This window comes from Microplitis mediator, chromosome 9 (assembly GCF_029852145.1).
Source record: "Microplitis mediator isolate UGA2020A chromosome 9, iyMicMedi2.1, whole genome shotgun sequence".
NCBI classification, from domain to species: Eukaryota; Metazoa; Arthropoda; class Insecta; order Hymenoptera; family Braconidae; genus Microplitis; species Microplitis mediator.
Genome location: NC_079977.1, coordinates 4,010,916 through 4,036,979, shown reverse-complemented (window position 1 = coordinate 4,036,979; position 26,064 = coordinate 4,010,916). Strand labels below are relative to the sequence as shown.

Here is a 26,064-nt window from a genome sequence, read left to right as displayed (position 1 = left end):
TATTATAATAAAATTATAATTTTAAGAATAATCTTGATAATTAATTATTATTAATTTTAAAAATAACCGCGTTGAGTGAACCCATAGTCGCTCACTAAAAGTTATGATGTCCCATTACTCGACCAACACATGGCCCTATACGCGCTCAGAGACAATATCAATTGAACTGTCATAAGTTTATTCACAAGGAGAATTATTTATAAAATATATCATTTTATTTTATTCTCACAAATTTAAAATATATATTTAATAACATATATTTATAACAATTATTAAATAATTTAACGCAGCCTAAATTTAATCTAACGAACGAACGTTAAAGTAAAAAATGTCCGGCTCTAAGCGATTTTTAAAACAGTCAGTTAATTTAAATTTATAATAAATTATAAAATACTTTGATACGTCATATTTTTATATATTTATAATCACAAATAATTATTTATCAATCATCATTTTTTTACTTGAAATTTTTTTTTATAAAAATTATAAAAACGCATTAATCAGTTAAAGTGAGCGACTGATGGCACTGATCGGGTTTAGGCTCTTTTACCTCAAATTAATTTCCTTGAATTGAAATATAGAGATGACGAAGTTTGAAATAAGTAATATTGGTACTTAAATAAACTTCATTTAAATAGACGTCAATATGTCACTTGCATCAATAAATCATTAAATTTAAGACAGGGGTCAACTTTTGAAATTTTTTTCATTTTGTAAATAAATTTACTCTTAAATGAATTTTATTTCACAGAAAAAGTTGAGGGAAAGTAAAATAAATTTAATTGGTCAATGATTTTTTTAGTCACCGGACCAAATTTTAGCGCACAAAAATGAAATAATTTCAAAATTTTGTTTACTTGCATTTGTCGAGTAATAAAAATTTAATTAAAAAATCTACCTGTCTATTACATGATACTGAAGTTGGCCGACGTCTAATAATTTTTGGATTTTCTTTCAGACGGTAAATAATAAAAAAAAAAATTTTGAAAAAATTGCACCTGTAGTTTATTAAATTTCCTACATGTGCATATTTTTAATTTTTATTTTTTTATAATTGATTTGTTGAAAAAAAAAATCCGAAAATTTTTAATTGTCTGCTAACTTCAGGATCATGTCTAGTACTTGTAAGACCGGATGTCTTTTTGTTATATAAAAATTATAAAAACGCATTAACCAGTCAAAGTGAGCGACTAATGCTACTGATCGGGTTTCCGGTCTCTTATCTCATTCGTAACAAGAATTTATTATTTAAAAAAAATGTTTCCATTCTCTGAGTTTCCCAATCTCTGAAATAAATTATCCCATCACCCAAACCGCAGAACTAGTATATAGTTCTCACAACCAGTCTCATATAACATCACACAATATTATTATATTATAGTTGAAGGCAACTTCTAAGAGTACATACACACAATAAATCCATTATTCTCTGTTAAGTTGAGCTCTGTTGAGCTGCAGTCATTCATCAATGAAGTGCTAATAGAGTTTAGCTGAAAAATTTGCAGACACGAATAGTGTGAGATAAAATAAAATGAAAAATAAATTCAGAGAGGGAAATAAAGTGAGTACTCGTGCAGATAAAATATGAGGAACCTCTAGTCTATTATCAAACACTACTGAATCACTACATCGTATGTAGACATCACGCACTCAGTGTCATGTTAATACGATTAATCTTAATTAATATGAATTAAATTATGAATAAACTGGTTAATTAACTTAATATTCATATAAAGTTGACATTAAATATAAGTAAGTGCGCGTGTACTCAATATTCGATATATTTGTTTTATGAAGATAACGAGTGCAAGTGTACCGATAAAATATATCAGTATATTTATTTGATTTTGAACTATGGATTCTTATCGATCAGAATATTATTATTATTAATGAGTTATATTTATATATATAAATATATATTGATAAAAAAATAATTAAATAGTTATATAAAATTTCGATTGATTAGTAATTTATTTATTTGAAATTTGAATTGGAAAAATTCAGAGAATTATTTTTGAAAAAATATATATATGTATATTTGTATAGATGTATATTGACGAGGGATTTAGAGATTAGAGTAGATTAAGATAAAGATCTAGAGGGCAAGGTGCAGGGTGAGGTCAGTGAAAATTGTGTCCTCATTTTGCGATAATGACGGATTGTTGGCATTATGATTGATGGAGCTGACCAAGACTGTGTTATTTAATTCTGTCTACTCCTGACTCGTGGTGAACAAAGTGCATGATCTATTTATTGTAGACTTGATTTAGTTAATACGATATATATATTTATATAAAAAAAAAAGTGTTAAAATGAAAGAAGTGAAAAATGATCGAGATTCAAAAATGAGAACTGATAAAAAATTTTTTGTCAATGGAGGTAAGATTTAAATTTTTGAATTTTTAAATTTTTAATTTATTATTTTGTTTATCTGTTAACAATTTTTATCAATGGCGGTAAGATTTAAATTTTTGAATTTTTAAATTTCTAATTTATTATTTTGTTTATCTGTTAAAAATTTTTATCAATGGCGGCAAGATTTGAATTTTTAAATTTCTAATTTATTATTTTGTTCATCTGTTAAATTTTTATCAATGGCGGTAAGATTTAAATTTTTAAATTTCTAATTTATTATTTTGTTTATCTGTTGAAAATTTTTATCAATGGCGGTAAGATTTTAATTTTTAAATTTCTAATTTATTATTTTATTTATCTGTTAAAAATTTTTATCAATGGCGGTAAAATTTGAATTTTTAAATTTATAATTTATTATTTTATTTATCTGTTAAAAATTTTTATCAATGGCGGCAAGATTTAAATTTTTGAATTGTTGAATTTCTAATTTATTACTTTATTTATCTGTTAAAAATTTTTATCAACGGCGGCAAGATTTAAATTTTTGAATTTTCAAATTTCTAATTTATTATTTTATTTATCTATTCAAAATTTTTATCAATGGCGGTTATTATTTTATTTATCTGTAAAAATTTGAGGAGTGAATGCGAGTTAAATCCGGAGTTAAATTTACTCCGGGGAGTCAAATCTAATATTGACTCCGAATCGGAGTGAATGCGGATTTAAATAAAATTCAAATCTGATGAAAATACAAACTAGAATTTCAATCCGATGCGGAGTAATTTTTTGTAAAGACTTCGAACTCTTACGACGGAGTCAATTCTGATAGTAATAAAACCCGTAATCACTACGAATTCTCTCACGATTTTTTACAGTAGTGTTTTTATTTATCTTTCAAGTTTTGTATAGAGAAGATTAGCTCAAGATAAGAAATTTGTTTACTTTGAGGATTAAAATGAATAATTTTAATGATATGTTTATTAATAGCATCGATGATAATCCGTGCATTCAAGTACATGCGCTCTTGTGATGTGCACTTGACTTTTTTTTTTTTTTAATTGAAATTTGAGTTTAAACTCTAAAGTCGACTAATCGTATCGGTAGTCGATGAGAGTAAAAATTGTTATTCATTCTCGGCTCGATTACTCGATAGTTTAATCACTTGTCAATGTAAATTGTAAATAATAATTTTTTATAAGTAAAAAAATATATTGAAAAAGTGATTTGTGTTTATTTATAATTTTGAAAGTTAATAGTTGGATTAAAGTGATTTTTTTGTTTTTTTTTTAGATAAAAAACATAAATATTCCGAAATGGCCACGGAAGAAATTTTCAGTTCTCAAGAGGTAAAATTACATGAATATTTTATTTTTTATATCTCATATATATTATATACAATATTTTAAGTGATAAATTTTTAATGCAAAAATATTTTTTGAATTTTTACAAAAAAAAATTTTTAAATCAAATTTCTTTACTTTTCTCTAATTTTTTAAAAACTTAATATGAAATGAGAGGCAAAATGGGCTTTGGAAATTTAAAAAAAATTATAAAGGCAACAAGGCGGGTAATATGGGTTATTTAAAATTTTTGACATAGAATTGAAATTTGATATCAACTGTAAAAATTCTGTATTAAAATTTTTGAAAGATTCAATTAAAAATTTCACGTCAGTTATTGAGAGGAATAATAAAATTTATTTTAGAAACAGAATTTTTCACCAAGAAATGCAAAAATAAACGGAAATTTAATTTTTTTGAAGCTGGATTTTTTTGTAGTGACTCATTTTGTCTGACAACTAAATTTCAAGTGAAAATACGAAAAAAAATTAATCTTTTAAATTTTGACACCAGGCCCATTTTTCCTAGCATTACCAAACTTTGTTCATCTCATCGCTGGGTCATATTTTTACTACTAGATAATTGTAAAAAAAAAAAAAAAAAAAAAAAAAATCCAAAAAAGTAGAATTACAAAAATAATTTTACTGAAATTTTTTTTGTAAGCAACCCATTTTGCCCCGCCCTCTCTTTTTTCTGTATCATCAAAAATGGATTTATAATTTTGTAGTAAAGTTCAGTAACAAATAAATTTTTTTAAAAAAATCAAAAAACTAAACTTTTGAAAACAAAAAAAATTTCTGTTTTATTTTGCATTTTATCATATCGATAATTCGTAATATAAAAATATGAAAGTATTTAAAATTTTAAATGGAAATTTAAATTTGTCGGACGGTGACAGAAATTTTTCAATAAGATAATCATTGGAATACGTAATTGTATATAAATAAATATGATATTCCTGAAAAACAAGAAACTCATTATTTACTGTGCAATTACTTATCAATATAAACAATAAATATAACCGATACTGAACTTATTATAATATTGACAAATCTATTGTTGAAGTCAGCAAAAATTGTAATCTGGTGTATAATTGCTGATTATGTTATCTTACGGTCAGGTCAAAGACATTTCATTGAAGAATACATAAACATTATAAATTTATCATTAAAAATATATGATATACAATAAATACTCTAATACAATAGTAAATAATAAATTTAATTTTTCAGAGACAAAGATATGAAAAAGTCAGTAATTTAACAGAACTCAATAATAAAATGTCGAAATTTAATGAGAATATTGAAAATATTTCAAAACATCATTTGCAAAATGATAAATATAATTTATACACTAATGATAAGTATGTTAATAATTAAAAATAAACAATTTAATGTTTCTCTCTGGTTAAAAATTCCGATTGAATTCATATGGAAAATTCTAATCGGATTTAATCGGAAAATTCCGAATGAATCCGATTGAAAATTAATCAGAAATCCGAAAGTTAATCGAAAAAAAAAAATTATTTATTTCCAATTGAATCTGATTACAAAATTTCAATCGGAAGCTTGAAACGCACTCGAGTAATTCCGAATAAATTTTTGTTTCCGGTTGGATCTGATAGAAATTCGATTGAGCCTTAATCGGATTTGATCGGAGATTTTTTATCAGGGCTTTTTTTCTAATTAATAACATTAACTTTTTTTTTTTATTAATATTGTAGGAAGTCTGTAAAACGTGGCGTACTACGTAAAAAAATTTTTGAAACACGTAATTCATTATTTACTGACCTATTTAATGAAGTAAAACATGTAAAAGCAGTTTACAATATTTTTGCAGCACTATTTATAATTACATTTTTAAATACTGCTGCTCATGACATTCTTTACAATGGATCGTACGTATAAAATAGTATATTACACACCAAGGGCGGAAAGGAGGACATTTCAACCAGTGTATAAATGCCTACCCGAGCCGAAGGCGGTGGCAAACACGCGGATTGGGAATTCCTACTTTCCTATGTGGTGTCTATACGATTTTTCACCAGATCTGTAGAGTTATGTGAGGCAAGTGTGCGCACACGTGCTCACATGACTCTACTTGAAAGTATAAATTTTTGTTCCTGTTAGTGGAAAAAATGGCGCATGCGCTAATTTTGATCATTTGTTTTCTCATGAAGAAGAGAACAATTTTCTTCCTTTTAAACAAGGCGGGAATTTAAACTTTTGGCGCCGATTTGGTGAAAAAATTGTAATTTTATTAAACAGCGAATAATTATTTAATATATTTTAATAGTCTCAGTCTTGGTTTCACGACAATTAAATTAGGATTTGGTAAACTAACATTTGTTATACAAATGTGGTTAGCAATGATCGCATCATCATACAGCGTGTATTATGTATACAGTTTCTATGCTCATCAACGAACTAAATTATCACAAAAATGTAATAATTTTTTTTTAATTACTCTAATCTAAATAATATATATAATTTTTTACTAATATTATAATTTATATTTATAGCATTTAAATTAAAAATTTGGGATTACACGTGGCTTCTTCTATTCATTGCTTATCAATTAACGTTCTTAGCTGTACCAGCATACGTAACCTTAAAAGCCGAACTACCACCGCCTTCTGGCTTTATTGTTTTAATGGAACAGGTGATTTTTTTTCATTACCGGAACTGAGAACTGCGAGTTTCATTGCCCGTTTTTTCAGTCAATTTCAAACCAACGGAATTCCGCAGGCAGAAATTCATGAGTTTCTTCTTTAAGAAGAAATTCACTAATTTTTGCCGGCTTAATTAGCTCTCAATTTAATCTGATCCCTCTTGAAATTGCATTTGTTTATTGTAAACTTCTAAATACTTCTATAGTCCGCAGACACGGTAGCGTCTCGCGCCAAGTACACATTCAAATTTTTAAATTTCTATCAGGTGTGTTTGGTAAATTTAATAAAAATTTTTAAAAATCCATTAATTTTCTTAGAAAATTATTTAAATTTTCATAATTAAAATACAAGATTATTTTTCCGCGGCACAATCAGTCAGAAATTTACTAATTTCGACTTTGAAACTCTCAGTTCAGTATCAATGCGGGAAATATGAAAAATATAGTGCGTGGCACGGGATAAAAAACGATTTCAGAACTCGGGTACTGTCAGCCAATTTCACCCTCGTTCACAATCGTCTTATTTTGTCCCTTGTTACGTAATATACTATTAATTACGTTGGTATATGCAATAATACTGTTCATATTTTATTTTAGGTGCGTTTAATAATGAAAATTCATGCATTTATTCGCAGTACTGTACCCTCTGTAATTAATAATGAATTACATAGTAACAGTACAGGAATTTTAATTCCGAAATTATCGAAATTTTCGTACTTTATGTTTGCGCCAACATTAATTTATCAAGATAATTATCCAAGGTAATTTTCATATGTCATATATATATAAATATATAAAAAGTCCAATTAAATATAATTGATATTAATTTACAGGACTGAAAAAATTAGATGGCGGATTGTTGCTAAATATCTATTGGAACTAGCATTCGTAATTGTGTTCGTTGCTATGATATTTGAACGTGTCGTCCTTCCGGCGTATAAAGAATTTGGTCATGAAGAATTTAATTTACCCGGATTTATATCACGTACATTAAGCACAACATTCCCAGGGATTGTAATATTCCTTTGTGGATTTTATTGTTTACTTCACGTCTGGATGAATGCATTCGCAGAATTAATGCGCTTTGGCGACAGGTTATTCTACAAAGTACGATTTTCAAAACTATTATTACAGTCGACTATCCGTCATAAGCCTGGTCTAGGGGACAGGGGAAATTTTTCTTGTAATTTTAGTCTTCCACTACCGTGCGTTTAGTTTTGATCTCGACTACTCGTTATAAGCCTGTGTTTATTTTATATCATTTTAAACGTCATATTTACGTTTGGTTAGATGCGCCAGTGTCCCGATTTTTCTAGTGCTTATAGCGGTAAAATAAATACTTATCTTTTTACACAAATAATAATCCCTAGCAGATCCGAATTACGGTAAATTACCGTAATTTGCGGTATTCAGAAGAATTACCGTAACTTACCGTACTTTACGGTAAAATACCTATTTACGGTAAAGTTGCGGCAATTCACCGTAAAATTTTCGACAAAAGTGCGGTATTTTACTGTGAATTTGCTGTGAAATTGCGGTAAAATACCGTAATTTACGGTATTCAGCAGAATTACCGTAAAATACTCCATATTACCGTAATCTACCGTAACTTAGGTAATATACCGTAAATTACGCCAAATTTGCAGTAAATTATGACATTTTACGGTAAATTACCGCGATTTACCTAAAATACGGCAATTCACCGTAAAATTTACGGCAAACGTGCGGTATTTTACTGCGAATTTGCCGTAAAATTCCGGTAAAATACCGTAATTTGCGGTATTCAGTAGAATTACCGTAAAATACTCCATCTTACCGTGATCTACCGTAACAGGTAATATACCGTAAATTACGGCAAATTTGCAGTAAATTACGGCATTATACGGTAAATTACCGCAATTTACCTAAAATATGGTAATTTACCGTAATTCGGATCCACTAAGGATTGTAATGTAAAAAATAATAATGACAGTGGTATTAATTATAGTAATAATAATAATTGTTATTGATCAACATAATGCTCAATAAAACTTTTAAATTGTAATTAATCATTACAATTATCAACAATAAATAATATTTATAAAATTATTATCCGCGAAAGATCGATAGTAAATTTTCATCATTAATTTTGATATTTTGTTCCTACTGTTAGTTTATATTTTATCGAATTTTAACGGAGGCTTATAACGGGATGTCTGCTACGAAACTCAAAAAAGTGGTCAAGTGGGGGCTGTTTGGACTCAGTACCTTCCGATTAAGGGGAGAGACATTATGGGCAGGCTTATGACGTATAATAATAATGATAATCAAAATATTGTCATTTGAAAAATTACAATCTATTAATTAATTAATTAATTAATTTTTAGGATTGGTGGAATTCCGTATCATTCGACAATTATTACCGTACTTGGAATGTTGTAGTACACGACTGGCTCTACACATACATATATAAAGATTTTTACGAACTAATTGTGCCGGGTAATAAATTTGTCGCAACGTTTTTTGTATTTTTCACATCCGCGGTTGTCCATGAGTATTTATTGGCATGCGCATTTAGATTCTTTTACCCAATGATGTTTATATTTTTCGGTGTTTTTGGATTTCTTCTTGTATTTATAACCAAAAAAGAATCTAATTCACTGGGTAATATTTTTCTTTGGTTTTCGTTGATCATTGGCTCTGGTATGTTGGTCAGTTTCTACGCAATGGAGTATTTTGCAAGAATTAATTGTCCGAGTTTGGAAGATAAATTATTAGATGTCATTTTACCAAGAAGTTGGTATTGCTATGAAGGACTTTCGGGTAGTAATTATGAAAGTCAATTACTTCTTTATGTATTAAGTTTTTCGATAATAACAATTACGTCATTGTTGTATAAAAAATTTGTGTAGTATTTAATTGTTATTTTGTAATTTAAATAAATATAATATATATGTAAATGTTAAGCTGTGCATTTTTCAATAATTTGGCTCCAGTTCTAATTAAATATAAAAAAGGCGCGAAAGTATTTACAGTTTAAACAAGAAAAATTTCTTTGATTTCTTACGGGAAAATTGAAAACTGTAAAAAAATCAATTTAATTTTTAAAATTAAATTCCCACATTTTCAAGTGTTCTGAAGATTTAGCTACTGTGAAAATATTATTTGGGATGACAAAAAAAAAATTATTGTGGAAATTTGAGCCCTTAATATTGATATTAAGAGGTGTATCATCGCAATTTTTGATTTTTGAGCGGGTTTTTGTCTCATATCCCTCAAACCATCGAGATAAACGAAATCGACTTGGATACATTTTTTGAAGGAAATTTGATGCTCTACAAAAAAGGTTTGATTAAAATTTTTTGTCAGATGAACCGTTTCCTTATAATCATGCTTTGAACATTGGTTTGATTTTAAAATTTGATTGTTCAAATTTGAAATTTTGTAATTTATGTAAAAATAAGTTTCCGGAAAAAGCCAATGAATGTTTTTGAAGGAAATTGAATGCTCTACAAAAAAAGTCTCTTAACAATTTTCGCTAAATTCACTTCTTCAAAAGTTATTCAAGATTATTGAACTCGTTTTACTTAACTTCAACCTTGAATAACTTTTGAAGAAGTGAATTTAGCGAAAATTGTTAAGAGACTTTTTTTGTAGAGCATTAAATTTTCTTCAAGAATAATCATTAGCTTTTTCCGAAAACTTATTTTTACATGAATTACAAAATTCCAAAGTTGAACAATCAAATTTTAAAATCATACCAATGTTCAAAGCATGATTATAAGGAAACGGTTCATCTGACGAAAAATTTCAATCAAACTATTTTTGTAGAGCATCAAATTTCCTTTAAAAAATGTATTAAAGTCGATTTCGTTTATCTCGATGGATTGAGAGCTATGAGACAAAAACCCGCTCATAAAAAAAAAATCAAAAATTGCGATGATACACCTCTTAATTTCAATATTAAGGGCTCAAATTTATGATACTGAAGTTAGCAGATAATTAAAAATTTTCGGTTTTATTTTTCAACAAATCAATCAGAAAAAAAAACAAAAATAAAAATATGCACATGTAGAGAATTTAAAAAACTACAGGTACAATTTTTTCAAATTTTTTTTTTCTTATAATTTACTGTCTAAAATAAAATCCAAAAACAATTAGACGTCTGCTAACTTCAGTATCATTCAAATTTCCACAATAATTTTTTTTTGTCATCCCAAATAAAATTTTCACAGTATCGTTAAAAAAAAAATAGTCGATTTTTTCGGCCCAGTCTAATATATATATATATATATATTAGTAACTTGAAATTATTACAACTTCCGAAGTTCCTCTTACAGAATTCAAAAAGTGCGCGCTTTTATTTTACGCATGCGCGCCAATTAAACATTTTTAAAATTGCAGGTTACGTTCTATATAAAATAATTATTACACAAGACTTGCGTGTTAGAGTATTCAATGTTCATATATATATACAATATCGGTCATTAATTCTTGCGCGGTAGCATAACATCGGGAAAAAAAAAACTTCTCTAAAGGAAAATATGTATCACTTTTTTATACAAATATTATCTATAAAAAAAAAAAATTGTAAAAAAAAAATACAATATTTAAAAATATATCTATATTAATTAAATGTAAAATTATAAATATGAATTGTAAAATAAGTGAATAAAAAAAAGTCCCTATAAAAAAAATCTCTAGATTTATAAATCACTAAAAAAAAATTACAATAAAAAAAAAAATTCCTACAAAGAAACATTTGCATATCTAAACATCTACTTAAAAAAAATATATAAAAATGAAAATCTCTACAAATAAAATATCTATAAAAAATCGGCTGTTTTGGAAAATCTCTATAAATCATCACATGTACAAATAAATATCTGAATAAAGTATAACCTCGAGAACTGGAAGCATTGCCACCACGTGCTCATAATCATGAATAAGTTCGTGTTGTAATATATAAGTATAAATAATAATAATAACAAAAATTATGGTTATTATTATGTTATTAAGAAAAATATAATAAATAATTTTAAACTTATAATAAGTGACTTCGAAAAACGTGAAAGATTCAAATCTGATAACTCCAAAGCACTGAGCCTGTAATAATTCATATAATTTTAATTTTTTTAATTTTATTAGTTAAACTTTATTTGAGAATATCATAAAATTATTATTATTTATTTTATAATTGTTAATTTTGTTTGACTTTCAAGCCGTATGCCAGGATTCGATGAACGTCCAAAAATCACTTTTCTTTTTTAACTTCCCGCTAAGAGAATCGACGATTTTCGAAAGTCGAGTTTTCATCAGATGTCGACGTTTTGAGGTCCTAGGAAGCTATTCTAACTATTTTCAGAATGATGTCCGAGTGTATATATATATATATATATATATACTAATACAAAAAATTAAAGGAGCAGAAAAATTTTATAAATTTTTTAGTGATTTTTGGAAGGCTGTAACTTGGTGAAAAAAAATCGTATCGAAAATTTAAAAAAAGGATTTTATAGCTTGAAACCTCTAGTTTAGGTGTATTTTTTCAAAATTTTTTAAAAGCTCCGATTATTGCGCAAACATGAGAAATACCGCGAGCCAAAAAATTTCTAAATTTTTTTTTTTTTTCGAAGAGCCCACGGACCGCGGAAAAATTCTTTCAACTAAACGAATGCATACATCGTTTAGCAAATTTATTCAGCTTCAATTTGGTTTTTTTTTTAACCTCGTAGGACGATTTGTCGCAGAGATATCAGCCTTCAAATAGAAAGTGATCCTTTTGGCTTTGATCTTCGATATTTCAGGTACCAATGATCGCACAGAAAGTTGAAGGGCGGCGTTAAAAACTTGAATAAATTCCCTACAAGATCCTGTCATCATTTTTTAAAAAAAAAATTTTTTTTTATTTTTAACATCCATTAGAAGAAAGTACAAAAAAATGACTTTTTTTGGTTTTTTAGTAAATCAACCGCTACTCTGCATATATCGATAAAAAAAATAATGTTGCCAGGGACTTTTTTAGCTTAATGTACCCCCAAGACCCCTGTAAATTTTTGAATTGATCTATCGTACCGTTTTTTGGGAATCATCGATCAACGTTTAGCTAAACAATTAAAGGAGCAAGTTTTGTTCCTTTAATTGTGTAATCATAATCAATTGAAGGCTGATATCTCTGCGACAAATCGACCTACGAGGTTAAAAAAAAAACCAAATTGAAGCTGAATAAATTTGCTAAACGATGTATGCATTCGTTTAGTTGAAAGAATTTTTCCGCGGTCCGTGGGCTCTTCGAAAAAAAAAAAAAATTTAGAAATTTTTTGGCTCGCGGTATTTCTCATGTTTGCGCAATAATCGGAGCTTTTAAAAAATTTTGAAAAAATACACCTAAACTAGAGATTTCAAGCTATAAAATGCTTTTTTTAAATTTTCGATACGATTTTTTTTCACCAAGTTACAGCCTTCCAAAAATCACTAAAAAATTTATAAAATTTTTCTGCTCCTTTAATTTTTTGCATTAGTATATATATATATATATATATACACTCGGACATCATTCTGAAAATAGTTAGAATAGCTTCCTAGGACCTCAAAACGTCAACATCTGATGAAAACTCGACTTTCGAAAATCGGGGTGAAAACAATAACTTCCCAATTTTTCGAAAATCGTCGATTCTCTTAGCGGGAAGTTAAAAAAGAAAAGTGATTTTTGGACGTTCATCGAATCCTGGCATACGGCTTGATAGTCAAACAAAATTAAAAATTATAAAATAAATAATAATAATTTTATGATATTCTCAAATAAAGTTTAACTAATAAAATTAAAAAAATTAAAATTATATGAATTATTACAGGCTCAGTGCTTTGGAGTTATCAGATTTGAATCTTTCACGTTTTTCGAAGTCACTTATTATAAGTTTAAAATTATTTATTATATTTTTCTTAATAACATAATAATAACCATAATTTTTATTATTATTATTATTTATACTTATATATTACAACACGAACTTATTCATGATTATGAGCACGTGGTGGCAATGCTTCCAGTTCTCGAGGTTATACTTTATTCAGATATTTATTTGTACATGTGATGATTTATAGAGATTTTCCAAAACAGCCGATTTTTTATAGATATTTTATTTGTAGAGATTTTCATTTTTATATATTTTTTTTAAGTAGATGTTTAGATATGCAAATGTTTCTTTGTAGGAATTTTTTTTTTTATTGTAATTTTTTTTTAGTGATTTATAAATCTAGAGATTTTTTTTATAGGGACTTTTTTTTATTCACTTATTTTACAATTCATATTTATAATTTTACATTTAATTAATATAGATATATTTTTAAATATTGTATTTTTTTTTTACAATTTTTTTTTTTTATAGATAATATTTGTATAAAAAAGTGATACATATTTTCCTTTAGAGAAGTTTTTTTTTTCCCGATGTTATGCTACCGCGCAAGAATTAATGACCGATATTGTACATATATAAATATATATATATCAGCTAAGTACTTTAGTAACCTAAAACTATAACTATACATTTAAAATGAATTTTAGTGTTGAGGGTTCAGTAGTACGACAACTGTCAATTGTGACACTGAGCAAATAAACACCAGCACACTAAAAAAAAAAAAAATATCCACATAAAATGGAGAAAGGACTGAGGATATTGATAATAAAAATAACAAAATAAAAAGTTTTATAAATAAAAGTAAAAAAAAAAATGAAAGTGAAATGTCTGAGTCTCGTACTAAGACTTAATAATTTTTTATTAGTCTAGATATCCTAGATATCTGGGCGTTGTCGGTCTATTAATTTTATAATAAACATCCCTATTTATTTATTTATTTATTTATTTAATAAATAGATAAATAAATACGCTGATAATGGATGACAACTACATAAAACTCGGTACGTTTATTTAAATAATATTTTTTCATAGGTTATTATTTTTATTTTAATGATACTGAAGTTAGCAGACATCTAATTATTTTTGGATTTTATTTTAGGCGGTAAATTTAAAAAGAAAAAAATTTGAAAAAATTGCACCTGTAGTTTTTTAAATTTTTTACATGTGCATATTTTTAGTTTTTATTTTTTTGTAATTGATTTGTTGAAAAAAAAATCCGAAAATTTTGAATTGTCTGCTGACTTCAGGATCATTTATTTTATTTATTTATTTATTTATTTATTTATTGTAAATGTAATTTTATTTTACAGAAAATTATGAAATGCTCAAAGCATTGTACGATTTCAAAGCGACATTTGCCAAAACATTGAGCTTCCGGGAAAACGATCATTTTATTTTACATCAGACGAATACTAAACAACGAAACTGGTGGCAAGTTGTTAATAATACCGGTCAACTTGGTTACATTCCATCAAATTATGTGACGACTGTCAAGGTTCATTACTTTGAAATTTTTTTACCCCATCAATTAACTCATTAATCATTTAATTGAATTTTTAATTCATTAGTTTATCAGTAAATGAAAGACGGGTCGTCTAGTCCCTGATTAAAATACTCTTTGAAAAGTATTGCTACAATAGTAGTGCTGGAATATTAATTACTCTTCCGGCTGGCGGATTAAATTTTTTAAATTTTTGTTATCGTGGTTTAATGCGGCAATCTTATCTGTCCTAAATCTTATTGATTTTGATAATTGTAATCATGGAATACTTTAAAAAACGGACGTTAAAAGTTTTTTATTACTGACGTGTAATTTTCTCGTGACTTTTTTTTTATTAAATATCTCAAGGATAAATAATTGAATTTTTAATCTGAAAATATTTCAAATTTTTGTTAATAATTTTGGAGTTTAAAAAAAACAAACAAACGAATGATCTTTTCGCGCGCATTTTTGAAATTTGAATTGATTGAAGGCGGGAGATCAAAATAAATCCTTGTGGGATTGCATGGGAACCCATAGGAATTAATATAGGAGTGTGAGGATTTATATAAGAATCCATGGGTATTTGGATTTTTATATGGGAAACCCTGATTAAAAATACTCATTGAAAAGTATTGAAAATAATTTAAATTCTTTCAATCCATACGGAGATTTTGAAAAATATTAAATGGAATTGAAATTTCGATCATTTGAATACTTGATAATTCTTATAGTGGAATTCAAAAGTATTGAAAAGAATTCAATCTTTCATCATTTTAGAAAAAGATTCGAAAATGTGAATTCATTTAAATTTATTTAAATTCAAGTCATAACTCGAAATATGGAACTATTTTAGTATTGAGAAAGATTCAGAAAAATTGAAAATTCTCAATTTCTTTAAATTCTTTTCAATCCTACACTCGATCCAAAATATGGAACTATTTTGGTATTGAGAAGGATCAGAAAGATTGGAAAATGTCAATTCATTTTAATTTATTTAAATTCAAGTCATAATTGGAAATATGGAACTATTTTAGTATTGAGAAAGATTCAGAAAAATTGAAAATTCTCAATTTCTTTAAATTCTTTTCAATCCTACACTCGATCCAAAATATGGAACTATTTTGGTATTGAGAAGGATCAGAAAGATTGGAAAATGTCAATTCATTTTAATTTATTTAAATTCAAGTCATAATTGGAAATATGGAACTATTTTGGTATTGAGGGAAATTCATAAAGATTACAAACTGTCAATTAATTTGAATTTTTTTCAATCCCACACGTGGCCTGAAATGTGAAATTATTTTGTTATTGAAAAGTATTCAGAAAGATTTAAAATGTCAATTCACTTGAATCTTTTTCAATCCAACTCTTAACCCAAAATATGGAACTATTTTGGTATTGAGGAAGATTTTGAAAGATTGAAAACTGTCAATTTATTCGAATTTTTTTCAATGCTCCTCGTAACCCTAAAATTCGAAACTTTTTTGTTATTGACGAGGATTCAGAAAGATTTAAAATATCAATTTATTCGAATATTTTTCAATTCTTTGGAAGTTTAGAAATTCTTATATTATTTTTAGATTTAATATAATTGAAAAGTATTAATTTTATGTCCAGATGAAAACCTTGTGGAATAGGATTTATTCAAAAGTATTCAATTCTCATCTTTTTCAATACTTTTCAACAAGTATTTTTAATCAGAGAACCCATATAGGAAACTGAGTACCTGAATTCCCATGGAAAATCTTCGTAAAAATTCCCATAAAAATCCATACTAAATTCCCTTATGGATTTTTTATGATGTACCCATATAAAAATTTATATCAGAGTCTACGCTGGATTTCTATAGGAAACCATAGGAATCTAGGCTGGATTCCCATATAATAATAATAATAATAATAAGTAATTAATAATTTTTCAGGTCCAACCCCAATTTATGATAGACTTCTTAGAAGAATGTATAGAAAAATTACGCAGCGAGTTTGTGAAACCCGGCGCGCCCTTGCCGATAGACAAGCAGGATCTTGTTCAGCGGTTGGTAGAAAAAAAACGTCAAGCTGAGTCTAGTAGGAAACCTAAAAAACCCGCGCCATTACCACCGACCTTCAGCAGCACTTCTCCCATTAAAGAAACTCCTATTACTACGACTGTGACTGTTTCTTCATCATCATCAGCGTCATCAGTAGCAAAACCAGATGCCGAACGTTCGACACCCAGTGCGTCTCACGCAGGTGCTAAATCATTTTTACCAGACGGTGAAATACAAAAAATTCCCGATTTTAATCGCAGAAATTCAAATTCAAATATTGATTCCCGCCGGTCATCATTCCCGCGTCAATCTGAATTAGCTCCTAAATCATCAGAACTAGGTTTCAAATCATCAGAAGTAGGCTCTAGGTCATCAGAACCAATTCCTCGATCAATAGAACCAGTACCTCGTGTACCAGAGCAAAATATCCGAGGACCAGAGTCTAATTCCCGTGTGACAGATTCTGAAAAACCGATATTGATTCGTCAAACGTCACGTCAATCACCAACAAAGTCATCACAAAATAATTCAACATCTTTTGAAATAGACTCGCGCGCAGCTTACAAATTATTGGACGAAGTTCGCAAGAATACCCAACTAAGCTACGAAATGTCTAAACTAGCCGTCACTGTCGTAGTGTCTGGTCTCCAGCAGCTGCTGCCAAGTTCAATATCTCATTACTTCGACACAGTATTAAATCAGTTGCAAATGCCTCTAATTAATTCTAAAATGCGGATCGAAGATACCTATGACTCAACCCGATTAAAAATAATATTCGATGAGTTGACTTCCTGCAAAGAAGATTCTCAGCAGCGGAGCTGGATGTTGTACGAAGACGAGTCGATTATTGTTGAGTATATTAAGGAATTGACGTCGATACTGACAAATGCTGACGCAAGTGTATCCCGGCACGCATTGAAACAGGATCAGTACAATGGAATAATTACACTAATTGAGTACTATCAGATGGAGGCGAGATGGACAATTAGACAATTGCTGCTGCAATCATTTGGGGTAATGTGCAGTCTTGATCCAGTTGTTGTCACAATTATGCTAAATAGTATCCTACCTATGGAGTTGGCTCGTGATATGACCAGCAACCCGCGCAATGTACCTAAACTAAACTACTCGTCGCTGCTGATGACGATGATTTTCTCGATGGCCGAGCCCATGCCGATCACGCACTTGGAATATCTAGGCTGTGAATTCATCGCGTTCCTGCTCGACGGCATCGAAGATCCCCCGGACACGGACCTCGAGGATCAAATTCCTGACTTATTTACCAACTTGATACTGGCTTATAATCTGCAGTTCAACTTCAATGCCACCAGCAACAGCAACGCGAATGTAAATGAAAATATTTTTATGATGGCGCTGAGGGAGAGGACGAATGCGAAAATTTTCACGCAGAAGATTTTATTTTTACTCAACCGGGAAGAAGATCCCGTGAGGATTTTTGATCACCAGCCGGCGCCGATGCACTCGGTCTTGAAATTGTTTATTGATATTTTTTCTATGGACATCACGGCGTCGCTTTTTTATACTAATGATATTAAGGTACTGATTGATATTGTGCTGAGGCAGCTGTTTGACATTCCACCTGGTGATAAGGTATTTATTATTTAGGATGTATTGATAAATAAATGGAGGCATCATATGCTTGCATTATAAATTTTTACTGCTCAGTTGGCTACTAAAATTTAGTCTACGGTTCTATTGCCTACGGAAATATTAAATGGGTAATTTAATTGCGAAAAAAATAATTGCAGTTCTATTGCCTACAGAAAATAATTCATGATGTTCAATTGATTGCTATTTAATTGTGTAACCAATCAAAGAAATTCCTAATTAATGTAGACAAGCTTCTGATTTATTTGCTGAGAAAATCTTGTACTTGTTGAGGAGAAATGACCAACGTTCAAGACCGATCACTTGATAAAAAAAACGCAGCTGGTCTGAAAAATATCAGAACCTCGGTAGTCTTCACAATAGCAACTGGAAAACTTGACAGAGTTTTCTATCAGAAATTAGTAGGGACAAGATTTTTGCCTTATTTTTTAAATGAATAGTTCAAATTTTTGACATTACGGCGAAAATATTGGTCTCATTAAAAAAGTTTTCGAACAAAAGTTGTAGGAAATTTAGTTTTCTAAAAAAAATGTATCCTATAATTTTCGTATACGATCAATATTTTCACCGTAATTCAAAAATTAAGATTCATAATGAATGATTCAAAATTTGAGGATTTATGAAAATCTTAATTTTGAAATTACCACTTTCTTATTAGTCCTAAGAAAAAATTATAAGAGACATTTTTTTTAGAAAATTAAATTTCCTACAACTTTTGTTTGAAAAATTTTTTAATAAGACCAATATTTTCCCCGTAATATAAAAAATTTCACACCACTAATTATTAATTATTTTTAAATTAACGCAAAAATCCTGGCCCTAGAAATTAGTGACCTGATCAGGTGATTCCCTGCGTCGACTATGAGATTCAACCCAGTGTCTTATTATGGACATGGCGAGTTATACTTTTGTCAAGACTACCGCGGTTCTGATATTTTACAGATCAATCGTCTTTTTTTTATCAAGTGATCGGTCTTGAACGTTGGTTATTTCTCCTCAACAAGTACAAGATTTTCTCAGCAAAATCAGGAGCTCGTCTACATTAATCAGGTATTTCTTTGATTTAGGTTCATAATTAAATAGCAATCAATTGAACATCATGAATTATTTTTCTGTAGGCAATAGAACTGCAATTATTTTTTTCGCAATTAAATTACATATTTAATATTTCCATAGGCAATAGAACCGTAGAATAAATTTCAGTAGCCAACAGCAGTAAGAATTTCCAATGTACAAAAAAATATTGCAGGCATTTGATACATTCAGCAAAAATAATCCAGGCAATTGATGCCTGTCCTTTAGAGTGGTGGTTAAAAATTAAATTTTCTCAGCTACCCCATAAAAAACTTCTTTTTGTGAAAAAATACGCGGGGAATTTAGTTTTTTCTTTTTGAATAAAAAGAACACGCGCCTTAAGACGATCAAAGTTCTTTTTTCGATACAATCGCGTTTTTTTTTAAATATCTCATGAAATATGCAGATTAAAGGAAAAAATCATAGGAACAATTTTGTAGGAAATTAAATTCTTGACAAAAAAGGCCATGTTCATTTTTTTTATAAAATGTGTATTTATGAAGATATTTTAAAAAAACTTTTTTAGATCTGATGAATTGAGCGTTTTAAGGATTACAAATTTTGAAAATAACATTTTTCTAAGTATATAGAAACTACAACGAGCATTAATGATTGATATGTTACGAGTTACGAAGTTGTCAATATTTAAGAAAAAACTTAATTTTTAACATTCATAATCCTTAAAATGCTTAATTGATAAGATCTAAAAAAGTTTTTTTTTAAAATATCTTCATAAATACACATTTTATTAAAAAAATGAACATGACCTTTTTTGTCAAGAATTCAATTTCCTACAAAATTGTTCCTATGACTTTTTCCTTTAATCTGCATATTTCATGAGATATTTAAAAAAAACCGCGATTGTATCGAAAAATGAACTCTGATCCTGCGGCACGTGTTCTTTTTACTTAAAAAGAAAAAACCAAATTCCCAGGTATTTTTTCACTAAAAAGAAGCTTTTTTTGAGCCTCCTGAGAAAATTTAATTTTTAACAACCATCCTACTGTCCTTATTAAATAAACTAAATATTTAATTTAAAAAAAATGTCTTTAAATTACAGAGAAGACTTTATCTCGAATTATGCAGACGCGTATTGCGCACAACTGGTTACGATGATCACCGACACCGCTCTGAAGATCTCCTAAAATGTTTCACCCGAATATTTTGCGAAGAAGGTCCCGAGAGTCAGGGTGATCAAAAATTGATACGTGAAATTAGCAATGAATTTCCTAGTCTCTTTAAAATGTGACACTTATTATCCCCCTCCTTGTACAAGGAGGTCGAGGACGACGATTTACAAACGCTTGTATAAAATTCAAAAGGTAAAATAATATTTTATTCATTAATTATTTATTTAAATTCAAATTTCTAATACCAAGTTCTAAATTTAAATTTCCATTCCGTTAATTAATTAATTAATTAAAAAATTATATTTTTTTTACTTCACTTTCATTTAAATAAATTATATAAATTGTATATAAAATAAATATATAGTTAAATTATTATTTTAAAAATAGTGATGCTTTGTGAATTAATTGTCTAGTCAATAATTCACGTGATTAAATTAATTAATTAATTAATTAATTAAAAATAGTAGTAAAAAAATTAATTATAAATGCAGAAATGAATATAAAAAAAAATCTAATTGCTTCGCGCGTAATCCATACCGCCCATTGACAAAATAATTTTTTTTTGATCGTACAAAGTAATGATTAATTAAATTAATCATAATCACAATAATTAAATCACAAAATCATAAATTAATAATAAAAGTAATGAGTTATATATTTAATGAACTAGTCCAAGTTTAATTAAATAGTTAATTAAAATTAATGGTATCATTAAATGATACGTTTAATTAATTAATAGTTATGTCAATTAAATTAGGATTAAAAATTGTGATCATAAACATCAAATAATTATAAGTTATAAATAAATAAATATAATTAAATATTAAATCTTTTTATTTTAATAAATATTTTTATTATTATTTATTTTTTTTAACAATATCTTTAAATACTTCAATAGTTGTAATAAAAATAAATACGTATGAAAGGTTTTTTAATGCCAAAACAATTAATAAGTTATTAATTATTTTTTTTTGGTTTGTTGAAAAAAAAGGTTTTAATTAACTGCGTCTTTCAATGCCGGGTTTATTCTCCAGTCATCATTTCCATGAATTCTAGAAAAAAATTTATTTGTTAATTATTTGGTTTGAGTTCGTAATAGACAGGGATTTATATATATATTTATATATATATATTTTTTTTCATTGTTTTAAATTTATAATGTTTGTTAATGGATTTATTTATGAATGCTGATAGATGTTATGAAGTGACATTGATGCCAAGTTCTTGGTAGTGAACTTGGAACGTCAGTTCACTGAAGTATTTTGTAATAATTTTAAGTCAAGAGATTAAATGTATGAGTTATTATTATTTTTTTTTTTGAGCCAAATATTTGGTATCAATTTAAAATAAACTCAAATTTAATGTCAATAATTTGAAAATTATATTTTTGAAATTTTTTAAGTATATTTTGGATTTAATGATACGGAAAAAATAAATTTACTGGCGCAAGAAATTTTTTGAAAAATTAATTGAAAACAGAAATTTTCTGAGGGTCAGAAGAAAAATTTTTCCGGGCAAAAAAAACATTTTTTGGGCCAAGAATTTTTTACTTCACAATAAAAAAGAATTTCTTGGCGCGAGAAATTTTTTGCAAAATTAATTGATGAAAATTTTCTTAGGGCAAGAAATCTTTATTGGCCTCCAAGAAATTTTTTGCAGAATTAATTGAAAACAAAAATTGTCTTAGGGTCAGAAAAAAAAATTTTTTGAGCCAAGAATTTTTTACTTCACAAAAAAAAGAAGAATTTCTTGGCGCAAGAAATATTTTGCAGTATGAACTGAAGAAAAAAATTTTCTTATGACTAAAAAATTTCTTGGTGCGTAAAAAAAATTTTACTTGCGACAAGAAATTACTTTTTTCTATGTAATATTAAAAAAAACCCACCATCAAAGTCAACGGTACCAGATCCATCAGAATCAATTTCTTCAATCATAATATCAAGTTCTTCGTCAGTTAATTGATCGTCTAATTCCCGCAATATTTCACGTAAACAAGTTGTTGGTATGTATCCATTACCTGTAAAATTAATAATCACAAACATATATATATAAATTTAAACACTAACTTTGTATAAATATATAAATTAAAAAGTGATTGATTTAAACAGGTGAATTACAGCCGTAAAATAAATGGAACATTTAACAAATTAATCAACTAGACAGATTGGATAAGATTATCGTGATCAGTGAGCGTTGAACTCGATAATGCTTTTAAAATTTAAACGCGTCAGAGTAATAAAAATATAAATAAAATTGTTATGTAACGTAATAGCACTTGAGAATTTAAACGTAAATCAGAATCTATTTAAATTAATTAATTATTTTTCGTAATATTTTTTTTTTACTGTAACTTGAATTATTTTTTTTTTCAGTGAAAACCTTTAAAATTTTATTTTACGACTCGTATATATTTCTGGAGTATACAAATCTATTTACGTCTCACCACGCGTTTAATCTTTCATTTTATTCCAGTCATTTCTTATATTATACATTGAGCTGTAGCTCAACTCGACTCTTTTTTGGCCTGGTTTCAAATTTCACCCTCTTATACTTTTTATTTTTTACTGACGTAAAAAAATCCGATACTTGTATAAATAAATATTTTACAATAGAATTATTTTTTATTTTTTTTTCATACAGAAAAAAAAATTTCGCGCCTCAAAAAAATTTTTGTCTTCAATTCATAATTCAAAATTTTTCTTGAGTCAAGAAATCTTTTTTTCTGTGTAAAATTTAAATTAAAAAATCCCGCGTAATTTAAATTATTTAAAAACACCCTGAGCTGGAATCGAACTGCCGAACTCCCGTTATCTTTTTTGAAATCTTACCTTCTTTATCATACAATCGAAAAGCTTCACGAAGTTCTTTTTCTAAAGCTTCAGCATCTTCTTCAACAATAAATTTAGCTGCCAGTGTTACGAATTCATCGAATTCCAATCTTCCGGACTCTAATTAAATTTAAAAAAAAAAAAAAAAAGAAAAATACTTAATTCCGTAATTAATAAATGAAATTAAAAATAAAAGTAGATTATATAATTACTGTCAGCATCAACTTCATCGATCAATTCATCAAGAATTTTTTTATTGAACGGCTGTCCCATCAATCGTAAAATATCCGCTACCATATCAGTGGGGATACTTCCGCTCTTATCTCTGTCAAAACTGTCGAAGGCTTTGCGTAAAACTAAAAAAATTATTTGAATTTTTAAAAATTTTAAAAAGCGCGCGATTTGAATTTATGCCAAAAATTTACTGTTATAATTTTAACTGTTTGTTAAATAAAAAATTACTTTGTTTATATATTTTATTTAAGAATATATATATATATATATATATATATATATATACATTTAAATTACACACTTTATATATAGACGTTCTTTACTACAAGTTAAATTACTAGATAAATACAACACCTCGATTTAATTTTAGACTGATGTTAATGTCCGCGTTTTATTTTTAAAATTAATTAAACTCTTCAATTTAAATCTAAATAATTATTTTTATCTGTAAAAAAAATTCAAAAGTTCACGATATAAATTTTTTTAATTCACGTAATTTTTTTTTTAATTAAAAATTTAAAAATACAAATCCTAGACCGGAGTAAAAAAATTAAAAAATTTTTTTTTTAGTCCACATAAATTTTATATAAAATCCACTTATATATTTAATAAAAAATATATAACTTACCAGCGATTTGTTCTGCTGGCAATTCATCGGCCTAAATTATAATTAAAAAAAAAAATACAAATACAAAATTAATAAAATATAAATATTTTTTGATACAAAATTTAAATTTGTAATTTGCCAATTAGTAATAAATTTAAAAAGAATAGAATAGCAATCATGCTTAGAATTTTACTCAATTTTTTTTTCATTAATTAATTAATTGATTAATTAAATAAATTATTTAAAAATAATTTATTTAAAACAATACAGTAGTCGTTACATTGGTAAACTCTCACAGTATTTTTTAAAAATTCAAAATTACCGCGATTTTTGTAGCCAATTAATTAATAGATTTGAAATTTTTTTTTTCATTCTTGGATTTTTCGAAGAAAAAAAAAAATTAAAACAGTTTGCAGACAAAGCAATTTAGAATGCGTACGATTTTGAATAGTAGAGATTGTTAATTAAAAAAATAATAAATAAAATTAATAAGATGTAGAGTAGCGAAGATGACGTGTGTGTTTACCAAACCGACGACTTACAAGATCATCATCAATAGAACATACCATCTTGACTTATTTATTTAAATAATTTAAATCACTTCAAAAATTTTGTTTTATACCCCGAGCTTTGACGGTTTTATTTAAAAATTTAAAAAACTGTAGGATACGTCGGCCTTGTCGATGAGTTCGCTACTGGCCCGATGCGACTCGCGATCTCCCGTAATATTCGAAACCGCTGATATAGCGGTTGCGTATTTTATATCTGTTACGATGATGATGACGGCTTGAAACCCGATGTAATTCTAAGCTCCAGCCAATCCCAGTTGGCTTAGTGCTTAAAAGCGGTAGCACGACGTCTTTAAATTTGTTTTAAACACCAGCTCTTTTACCAATGTCGCTCTATAGTTTTACTGTACTGTACTAGTACACGGGCGAGCTTCTGGGCTATTCTGGGATACAGAAGATGGAATAATGTAGAGGAAGTAGAAAATATTGTTAAAAATACGGGTAATACTTGATGGAGGTTTAAATATTAAGGGCTTTCTATTTTTTACGACGAAATTTTATTTTTAGCGGGAGGTTTTTTTAAATTTTAAACTACGGGGATATTTAAAATTTTTTGGGTTTTTTAAACGGCATCATATTTTTTAAGTATTTGTAAATATGTATTTTATTGCATTGATTTTTTTAAGTGGGGTAATATGGGTTGGCGAAATATCAATTTTTTTAAATATTTTTTTTATGAAAATTTGCGCGAGACTTTAAACCAGAAATTTTTCAGTCAAAAATTTTTAATTTTAAAATTCAATTAAAAAAAAAAATTAAACGAAATTTTTATGATTTTTCTTTTTTGGTAGAAAAGAAACTGAAAATTTTATGATTCTGAAGTTAGCAGACAGTTAAAAATTTTCAAAATTTTTTTCAACAAATTGTTTACAAGAAAAAAGAAAACCAAAAATATGCACACGGGGAAAATTTTAAAAAGTACAAGTGCAATTTTTTCAATTATTTTTTTTTTATAATTTATCGTTTTGAAAAAAAATCAAAAAATTATTACATGTCGGCTAACTTCAGTATCATAAAATTTTTGGATTAAATTTTATATAACAATTTGCTGGTTAATTAAATTAAAAAAATTTAACAAAATCACTGAATTATGCCGCCGATTTTTAAAATATTTTTTAATTATTTCTAAATATGTATTTTATTGCATTGATTTTTTTAAAGTGGGGTAATATGGGTCGTCGAAATATCAATTTTTTTTTAGTTTCTTATAAAAATTTGCG

The 26,064-nt window shown here is 27.4% G+C and overlaps 3 protein-coding genes across 5 annotated transcripts; 2 read left to right on the top strand and 1 right to left on the bottom strand.

The window, feature by feature from the left end:
- Positions 1-1,438: 1,438 nt before the first annotated feature.
- On the top strand, positions 1,439-9,310 carry LOC130674802 (sterol O-acyltransferase 1). Of its 2 annotated transcripts, none has more exons than XM_057480223.1 (9): positions 1,439-2,379; positions 3,646-3,701; positions 4,928-5,058; positions 5,419-5,592; positions 5,991-6,139; positions 6,217-6,356; positions 6,963-7,126; positions 7,199-7,472; positions 8,732-9,310. In XM_057480223.1, exons 1-9 carry the CDS (start codon positions 2,313-2,315, stop codon positions 9,254-9,256), a joined length of 1,680 nt encoding a protein of 559 aa, XP_057336206.1. In that variant the 5' UTR covers positions 1,439-2,312; the 3' UTR covers positions 9,257-9,310. The 2 variants fall into 2 exon arrangements, with proteins under 2 accessions (XP_057336206.1, XP_057336207.1); XM_057480224.1 differs by lacking the exon at positions 1,439-2,379 and adding an exon at positions 3,384-3,532.
- Positions 9,311-13,849: 4,539 nt separating this feature from the next.
- On the top strand, positions 13,850-21,273 carry LOC130674422 (NCK-interacting protein with SH3 domain). Its single transcript, XM_057479743.1, has 4 exons — positions 13,850-14,262; positions 14,572-14,756; positions 16,666-18,384; positions 20,537-21,273. Exons 1-4 carry the CDS (start codon positions 14,238-14,240, stop codon positions 20,723-20,725), a joined length of 2,118 nt encoding a protein of 705 aa, XP_057335726.1. The 5' UTR covers positions 13,850-14,237; the 3' UTR covers positions 20,726-21,273.
- A 144-nt stretch (positions 21,274-21,417) lies between these two features.
- On the bottom strand, positions 21,418-25,093 carry LOC130674423 (troponin C, isoallergen Bla g 6.0301). 2 transcript variants are annotated; one of them, XM_057479745.1, is made up of 6 exons: positions 24,818-25,093; positions 24,297-24,327; positions 23,647-23,790; positions 23,435-23,554; positions 22,492-22,623; positions 21,418-21,658 (listed from the first exon to the last, which is right to left on the bottom strand). In XM_057479745.1, exons 1-6 carry the CDS (start codon positions 24,842-24,844, stop codon positions 21,630-21,632), a joined length of 483 nt encoding a protein of 160 aa, XP_057335728.1. In that variant the 5' UTR covers positions 24,845-25,093; the 3' UTR covers positions 21,418-21,629. The 2 variants fall into 2 exon arrangements, with proteins under 2 accessions (XP_057335728.1, XP_057335729.1); XM_057479746.1 differs by having other exon boundaries at positions 24,842-25,087.
- Positions 25,094-26,064: the final 971 nt, after the last annotated feature.